The 8,752-nt window shown below is 45.4% G+C and overlaps 2 protein-coding genes across 2 annotated transcripts; one reads left to right on the top strand and one right to left on the bottom strand.

The window, feature by feature from the left end:
* Positions 1–1,130: 1,130 nt before the first annotated feature.
* On the bottom strand, positions 1,131–2,017 carry LOC143375590 (uncharacterized). The gene is made up of 2 exons (XM_076824873.1): positions 1,869–2,017; positions 1,131–1,626 (listed from the first exon to the last, which is right to left on the bottom strand). Exons 1-2 carry the CDS (start codon positions 1,932–1,934, stop codon positions 1,264–1,266), a joined length of 429 nt encoding a protein of 142 aa, XP_076680988.1. The 5' UTR covers positions 1,935–2,017; the 3' UTR covers positions 1,131–1,263.
* A 2,665-nt stretch (positions 2,018–4,682) lies between these two features.
* On the top strand, positions 4,683–7,542 carry LOC143375397 (uncharacterized). Its single transcript, XM_076824428.1, has 4 exons — positions 4,683–4,905; positions 4,999–5,166; positions 6,685–6,974; positions 7,297–7,542. The coding sequence occupies exons 2-3, from the start codon at positions 5,007–5,009 to the stop codon at positions 6,954–6,956; spliced, it is 432 nt and encodes a 143-aa protein (XP_076680543.1). The 5' UTR covers positions 4,683–4,905; positions 4,999–5,006; the 3' UTR covers positions 6,957–6,974; positions 7,297–7,542.
* Positions 7,543–8,752: the final 1,210 nt, after the last annotated feature.

Genomic DNA, 8,752 nt, shown 5'->3' on the forward strand with positions numbered 1-8,752 from the left:
ATTGCGCAAGGTTTAACATTTTACGAACTTATTCAAACGAAACGGTCGAAATATCCGTTTCCTAGACCGCAACAGGATATACGCGGCACACGTCATAATAAATTTTCAACGCACAATGGCGATCGGGGATCTATATCGTATTAACTAACAATTGTTAACTATAAATTTATTGCTGAATACAGTTTTACGTGCCATGCGCGTGTGCCTCGAGCATCTCAGATTGCAAATAAATAAGGAAATATAGAAATACATATCTGTATCTCTGCATGTCATTAATTCCCTTCTTCAAATACTCTGACTTTTCATTGCATTATATACGGATTACCTGCGAATAATTTATTTATGTACTTTCACAGTTGAATCGTAAAATAGAGACTCTTGACTACATTCTTATATAGTGTATGTAATTATTTTATACATAATCCATTGGTATTCAATAAAATTGTAGTTATTCTTCCAATTTCTATTCTCATTATTCACTAATTTATCAAGTTTCTGGGTCTAATTTCACTTTAATTACCATTAGCAACACTTTTTACGCATAAGTAATTATTCATGATTTCTCCCCGCCGTAATTTTCGTAAGTGCAACATTCTGTAATATCGACAACATGCTCGGAATGGGGGCTGAAAATCTCCTAAAGTAATAGGAGTACATGATACTAGAGGAGGTGGCACAACCGAGCTGTGCGAGAGAGAGAGACAGAGAGCAAGCGCCAGTGCAAGCGACAAGGAAGGAGAGAGAAACATTACACAGCCGCTGGAAATTAACGAAATTCTCATTTCCCACGAATATTCCATGAACTTTTAGAGTCGCGTCTCGAAGAATAGACCTTTGGCTACTTTCCTACGTGGTCGTCGTGTAGATTTTAATTATAATTAATTAACGATGACTATATTTTAAGATACATTGAAAAAAAAATTAAAACACCTCAAAAAAATAAAAACGCACTAAAGAGTAAAAAATAATTTTTTCCCATATTTAATCTACGACTCTCATATTTGTCTAGTCGGCGCTAGATTTACACAGTGTAAATGATGAGAATTTTTTACTTTTTAGTGCGTTTTTATTTTTTTTAAGCGAAGAAAAAGCATAACAGCTTTAAAAGGGAACTTAATAATCCAGAAACCTTCAATAACAAAAATTTTTATATTAAACAATATCTCCGACGATAGTATTTCGACAACATAGATATTTCACATGCTATCAATTTGTGGTCTTACATTGTAAGCAATTCAAATATACGTATGTTTACATACACTTTCAGTTTTTCTTTTTCTGCGCAACGATATCTTCCCTCAGATGCGTACCATCGCAGAAAGGTCTGTTAGATGTTTGCTTGCAGTTGCACAGCCAGTAAGACTTGGTCTCTTTAACCTGAAACAGTATCGGCCTCTGCTTGATCTTCAGAAAAATGCTTTTGTGCGTGCCATCGCAGAACGGCTGCCTATGGCTCTGGCCGCATAAACACCACGAATAGATTTTGCCAGCTTCGCAGGTGAACTTAAACGGTTTGTGATCATATATCACGCCATTGACAGTTTGATCATTCGCGCTATAATGCTCTTTTAGTACGTTCACAGGTATTTCCATATCATCTTCCTTCGCTTTACTGTAATATCTCACCTGAAATCGTGTAATTAACAGTGTAATAACTAATAAAGGGGTAATAAAGATGCGACGAGTAAAATATAACTCAATACATTTGTTATTAACGTAACATTTCATTCATCCAAGTATCTGATTCGCTGAGAGCACGACAGGCGCTAGGTTATGGTGTTACAGTGGTCGGTGATAAACCGAAAGTAAAAGAATCTATCATTGTACGAACTTCGAGTAGTGTTTTATTTTACGCGTTTCTTACTTACGCTTCGATATTTCAAAATGTCAGAACATACGACCCGTGGAATCTTGGTTAACATTCGAATGCTCATTGTGTGCAATCGCAGGCGAGGTATAGGCGTGATGTAAAAAGATTATGTCGTTACCGACGCATCTGGCCGGGTGGCTCCATTGTTAAGTGAACAGGATCGTACACAGGTGCCGCCTGTTGAGAATGTTCCATTCAAACGCAATAGGCGCACATGAATTTAAACATAAGTTAAAGTTGCGCTAAATAAAATCAGTCTTAGGTACGAAATGTTTCACGAAATACACAGGAAATTAAAGTAACAAACACCCCGCAAAGAAAAAGGAAAAGGAGATTAATGTAACCACGACCGAAATAATTCAAGAGCTTTGTACGAAGAAAACTGAATTCGATTTTATATGTAAATTTTTATAATCACCTAATGAATTTAAAAATATTTTTATCGCTTCAACTCGGCTCCCCCAAGATTAAATCTCACGTGCGCCACTGCTATACAGTAATTGAAAAGTCGGTTGCAACGCGCGGTTTCTCTTCTAAATTATTTCAATTAAAAATTTCTTTAGCCGAAGATCGAGCGAAGGAGTCGCCCCTTCGCGATAGATTATTGGACAGCAGTTACCTAGCTTGGCGAAATAATTATCGAGGTGCAACAGGGACCTGGAGGAGAGTTGAACTGTAGCTCGAAGGACGAGCAGGATCGATGAATTCTCATTAAAAAAGGGTGAACCTACGAGCTCCGGCGATTAATGAAACAGAGGCACGGTCGTCGGAGGATTGTGTACCTTTAACAATCGTCCGGATAATAAATCCAAGAAATTCAGAGCGGGTTCTGCGGTGAACGCGTAAAACGGAGGCCACAGAATCCAATTATTATGCCTGCAGCGTCGTTTTCGGCGATAATTCTTCACAGGGGAATAAATTACTTCGACGAAACAACGGTTTATTATTTAAATCCATTTGATCTCCCATCAGGAGGGTGATTTTTCACGAGTGTGTAACTGTTTCTCTTAGATCCTCGATAAGAAGGAAACTGGTCCCCGGGCTCGTTTAATATTCACCCTAAAAGGGGTGCAGAAAATATTTCAGGGGCTTGCTTCCATTAACGAATCCTGCTGAACAACACCCACGTAGTTAATTAGCAACGCGATTCGCTCTTCTTACAATTAGCCGGGGACGTCGAAGCGTTTCCCGAGGGTGGGCCGCGCAACAAGTGTCGCGACCAGTTTCTTGGCGCGTTCTTCCGGTTGCCCATTTGCCGGGGCTGGCGCGAGGCGCTGGAGGTAGCCAGGCCTGGCCAGTGTCCCAGGAGCGTTAATCGACCAGGACTTGGCTGGAAGCTGTCTCGTCTGTGAAACCCAGCAATTCGTCAAGCCAGGCTTTTCGTTGATTCTCTGTTAATACTGGAGTGTGCAGTGGCGCATCCAGTGGGGGGTCAGGGACCCCTGCCACCCCAAAGAAGCGACTTTGTAAAAAGAAAAGAAAACTGTACTTTATTGTTTGAATAAATTCTTTATACTTCACCTATTGAATTTTAATAAATTTTCATCCCTTCAACTCCGCTCCTCCCGAGATTAAATCCTGAGGCTTTATGGCTGTTGCTCTCCCTAAAAACTCAGGAGAGGGCTGTTTAGGGAAGAGAGTAACGTCGCTCCGACGAAACGGCGATTTTAATAAGCGATTGGATAGAACTATTCTTTGATATTTTCGACGGGGAATGGGTCAGCACTGCGAGCAGGCGTTTCTATCTCAGGCACGAGGCGATTGGTGACGGCGGTTCCCAGGCCATCAAGATCGCGTTGATGACAGTCAGCGAATAAAAAGCACGCGCTCCTCGGAGACCCGGAAGATTTTCTTCTCCTTGGCCATTCGCTTTTTATGTCGCGGCGCTTTACGAGCACTGCACTCGGCGAATTCCCGACCGGGACGCGGGGAGAACCTGGGAAATCGAACATCAGCGCGTGCATCCTCCGTGGGATCTCTCCGGTGAAGATCGCGGGGTGGGTCCGCAGTAGAGGAGCATTTGGGTTAAGTCTGAGTCGCCTCACGAGCCATCTCTTCGTTCCTTCGCATCGGGGTGAATTGTTTCCCAGTAAAGAGAATAATCAGTCAAGTGCCTCGGCGGAGGATTAATTCGGAGCAGCGGGGCTCGGTTTAACGGGCCATGCAACTTGCAATAATTACGGAGCTTCCTAAAGAATTCACGAGCCCGGCTCGTTGCGTCCCGCCGCTTTGACGTAGGTGAAAGGCAACGCGTCGGTTCCCGTCGAGAAAACTTCATCAGGGTGGTGGTTTCGCGAAGGTATCTAGAGGAGAGCAGCCTCTTTGTTGCATCGAGTTCGCTGAAAATTTTAACGCCAACGCTCCCGCGAGAATCCACCTAGCAAGTACTCAGAAACGCAACGCTCGGGTGACTGTCGCGAACATGTTCGGTAGAAAAATCGAGGAACCTCACCGCGATAGAAATATGAGCTGACTGGTCCGGAAACAGCAACGACGTCAGAGAAAGCAGGTCCCTTCGGACGGTCCTGATCGGTAAAAGAATCTCTCCCAACGATCGTGGAGCGAAACACGAATCGATGTGCATTGGCTCCAGGTACCTCGTGATTTCGTTGTCTAATTTGTCGCGGGCGGCAGCGAGACAGAAAGAAAATCGTCGGCGGCGAGCGAGGAGAGGGCACGGCGAGCTGGCGCGCGATTGGTCGCCGTTAGGGGTGTCTGAATACTTCGTGGGTGGTTGGGAGCTGCTATATAAAGCGTTTCACGGATCATGGTACATCGCAGTCGCTCTTACGTGTTGCTTCACCGTCGCGACCGAGGCTTTTCTTCTTCGTTGAGACCCGGTTCGAGGACGCTCGAAGGTCCATCTCGGTCGGTCCACCATCCCGCCGGAAATCAGCCCTCGGGTTATTAGAATCACCTGGCCCTGATCGCGGAGAATCTCGCCCCGTGGAATCGACAGTTCCGGCGTGCGAGGCTGGAGGATGGTCCGGTTTTGAGCGCGAAACAAGATAATTGGCCGCGAGAAAGGGTAAAAGGTGCAGGAAGACGAGACTTAATTGACGATTAGGGGTTGACAGAATGGGGCGTCCGGGGGTATCGGTGGAAATATTTGGGTGTTGCTTTTGCAGGGAGAAGGATGGTATCGAGGGGTGGAAAGGCTCTGTTGGTGCCGTGCTTTGGTAGCGTCGAGTTTGTAACGTGTTTGTGGATCGCGTGTGCGGTTCTAACCCTGGTCGCCTCCCACCAGAATTTCTACATCCCAAGCCGATACGGTAAACGGCATGAACCACGTGCGGGTAAGTCACGAGATCTCCCTAAATTAGCAATTTTCCTTCTCCCGGGGTCTCCCTCTTATTACATTATAGCGGGCTTCGAAGTACATTCACCCTTTGGCATCTTTAGTTGTGGGCTCCTCGATCCCTTGTACCGTGTGTGCCCCGACCTTCGAAGCGTCTATTATTCACGGCAATTGTTCCCTGGGTGGTTCTCAGGGATTATTAAATGAAGTATCCTTTCGGATGGCCTTTTCACGTTCACGTAACATGGAAGATAGAAAAGAACACTCGTTCGACGCGCCTACAAAAAAGCCTCATTTCACTAATTCACATTTCGTGTTGAACGGAGTGTAAGAAAAGGAAGTTAATAACCGTGCGGCACGCTCGTCGAACAAGGCTGGTAACTAAAAGTTCGTTAATGTTACATTTATCAGACACAAATGCGCGCGATAAAAACTGTTAAGAAATACCATTTTTTGGCGTGCTGTGATAATAGTACAGTCGTTTGAGCTTTCGCAAAGGTGAACAATTCGAACACGAGCGATCCTGAAGAAGAATAATTATTATAATTAAGTTTCGTAAAATGGCATATCGGAAAAGCCTACGCAGTAAACGTAAACTTTGCTCTGTACGATTACGTTGGTAATCCCTGCATCTGTTAGTAAAAGTAGCTCTGTTCGCTGCTTCAATTACTACTTCCACTTCGATTATAAAACTGTACAACGTACTTCTTGCTCTGATCGTTTATCGCAGATCTAACGTAAACCTACCCCAACGTAGAGAACTATAAACTTCACCGATTGCGTCATCCCGTGAACGTCATTCGAGTCATTTCCAGTAGCTCAGAATTCAACTGTTGGGAATAGGAGAAGGTGTCCAGTAACTTCCTTTCACGTCCGCGCTCTGTGCTTTTACGATTCGTTCTCTAATCAGAAGCGTTGCGGTGGTTCCGCGGCCGAATGGGCAGCGTGGCCTCCAATTAAACCGTTCCCGGTTACACGACCTTTTCTCTGTGAACACGATATCTGACAGGCCAATTCGAACGAAAATTGGAACCGTGCGATCATCATCGGTGCTCTGCAGCGAGAGCAGCCTTTTTTGTTATATTCTCGCGGTAATTGACCAACCCTCCTGCCGCGCTCCTTCCCGGACCGTTTTGGTCAAAGGAATTTCCTCGCCAGTGAATCCTCCACTCCTCTCCTTCTTCATTCGCGCTTTCAATTTTATCAGCGAATTATGATACGATCCACGGGACGCGTTAACTCCGTGCTTCCGTTCATCGAGGTAATTAGTTGTTGGTCCGCGCAGCTCGGCGACAAAGGGGTAGTTCATAAACTATTAGACATTCTGCGGCGAATCGAGGCTGCTTCGGACTCGGGGACAGTGGAATCTCGAGTATCGATCGCGCGGGGTTTCCAGTATCGTTTTCGATGCTTCCGCCGTTATTTCTTCTGCAATCGGCGCGATTGTTAGCGAACGGGTCCCGCGTTCCATTGCGAGCAAGTTGAATTATTTTCCAGCAACTTGTTGCGATTTCAGTTGCAGACGGCTTGTTCGTGTCGGGAAGCAGGTACGGGCGTAGCGCGGTGCTGCAAAGGGGTGGAAAGTCGCTGCCGAAGTTTGTGGAGCAAGAACCGAGGGAGGGTCAGTCGTTTTGGGTTACCCGCTACGGGAAACGATCGCCTCCCGATTACCGGAGCGTCGCCCCTGTCAATCGATTCAGCGCCGTTCTGGATTTCATGGATCGCGTCCACCGCATTAATCTCCAGAAGGACGCGAGCAAGGGGAACGGTTTCGACCCTCTGTCTTAAAGCCGATTCATTTCGTCGGTACGTATTATTTCTTTAAATTCTACCATAGGTCCGCAGAGAATTACAGACAACACTGGGGAGACAGCTTTCTTTCAGCTTATTATTCGTTAATGAGCCCGATTTGGCGCTCATTCTGGCATCGAACTCACTCCCCGTCTGGAAAATATGATTCTAGGCACAGCACTCGCGGCTTCCAGCTTCGATCAATGAAATTACACTCTGCATCGACTTTCTGGTCTCTGCACTACCCTTTCATAGAAGCCGTTTCGTTTTAATTGTCACGACTCTCCTGCGAACAAACAGCAACCCCCCCCCCCAAGCTGCTTTTTCTTCTTTACAGATATTTGCGAGGATTCGTTGACTTTTTTCCGCATGCCAAACCAGTCGAGCGAAGAAAAGCGAATAAAAGGGCGAGCCGGAGGATCGAGGGTGATCCGCCGGATCCAACTAGCAGATTTCGATTCTTTACACGGATCTTTCGGGTGATTAATCGTTTCTAATCCAGTTCAAAGTGTAACGTTTCCGAGAAAATCGATCGAACACGCAGAAGGAAAGAAATATAAGCTTCAGTTGACGCATCGTAGAATTGCGTGTTCTATCTCGAGATTCTTCGCGAAGCGATTCATTTCCCTCCTTCTCGAAGGCTCTTCCTCCACTTTTTCGCCTCTCCGATTCCAGGAAACTTCTTCTCCGATATTAATTAAAGCTACTTATAATTAGAGACACCTGGAGCCGAGAAATCTGTCGAAATTTGTTAATTACACTCAACGTTCAAACTAACTTCCTAATATACAATCGGACACCTACAGTAGCTTCCCAACAAAAGATCCCGCATCGCTAAGAATATCATTATTGGAAATCCATATGCGTCTGTTTCCAACTAAATGGCAATAATCTGAAAGGAATCTTTCGTTTTATTTAAAAGAACCCGTGACAATTTAGTGCACGAACAGTTTAGCATTTAAAACCGCTTCTCCTTCGTCGGAAGAAATGTTGTAGACAGACTTCCAACGAAATATCGTTTATTATTCCAGCTGCACCTCGGCTTTCTTCTGCGTCCATGTTGTACCGCGTCGTGTTACGTAAAAGTTCCCTATTACGTTAGGCTCCTGTTGGTTTTTTCACTGCAATTCACTTTGCAAGCAAGTTTCGAGGCCAGCTTGATTGTCTCGCGGGAGCAATCACGCTGTTTCGCGTACTTTAACACGGCGTAATTATTTTTGCAGAAGTTTAGCCGGAGCGGCTAGTAGTAGTGGCCCGTGTTAGGTCGGCCCACCGGGAAATCCTTCCCTTCGCTATTTTATTAACTCGCAGCTTCCCCCGAGTCTCTTATCTGCCTTTCCCCTTTGTCCAACGTTGCCCCTCAATTATTTAACGACGCATCAAAACTTGACGCTTCACCGTTTAAAGGCCGCCACCCGTTTCCCTTATTCCTCGCCTACTCCACTCGTTTCATTTGCTGTTTCTCTTTTCCAAAGCACTCCCCGCTGAAGAGCGCAACAAGTAGATATTCCCATCGCAATCGAGCCGGGAATTCAGGTTCGATCGTTCCATTCGTTGCCGTTTTTATTTTCGTTTTTATTTCGTGCCCCGCTCGCCGTGAATGGAAAAAGCGATAACAATAACGCTTAATTCCCCCGGTCAAGTGGCTGTGCTCGAACGATTTCGGACGCCTACGGCTCGTTCGCGATAATTAAACGACCCGGAAAATACGAGACACGCTCGTTTCTGCAACGCGTCTCTTTCCCTTCCCACTCGATGCAATCGTTTCTTCCAATGCTCGTGAATTACATTAG

This window comes from Andrena cerasifolii, chromosome 12, assembly GCF_050908995.1.
Source record: "Andrena cerasifolii isolate SP2316 chromosome 12, iyAndCera1_principal, whole genome shotgun sequence".
In the NCBI taxonomy this organism is placed as follows: domain Eukaryota; kingdom Metazoa; phylum Arthropoda; class Insecta; order Hymenoptera; family Andrenidae; genus Andrena; species Andrena cerasifolii.

Bases quoted from the DNA above. Each gene is read 5' to 3' on its own strand.
- LOC143375590 (XM_076824873.1), bottom strand. From the start codon at position 1,934: ATGAGCATTCGAATGTTAACCAAGATTCCACGGGTCGTATGTTCTGAC. The intron at 1,627-1,868 runs GTAAGTAAGAAA...ACACGATTTCAG, and splicing joins ACATTTTGAAATATCGAAGC to GTGAGATATTACAGTAAAGC.
- LOC143375397 (XM_076824428.1), top strand. From the start codon at position 5,007: ATGGTATCGAGGGGTGGAAAGGCTCTGTTGGTGCCGTGCTTTGGTAGC. The intron at 5,167-6,684 runs GTAAGTCACGAG...TTGCGATTTCAG, and splicing joins ACGGCATGAACCACGTGCGG to TTGCAGACGGCTTGTTCGTG.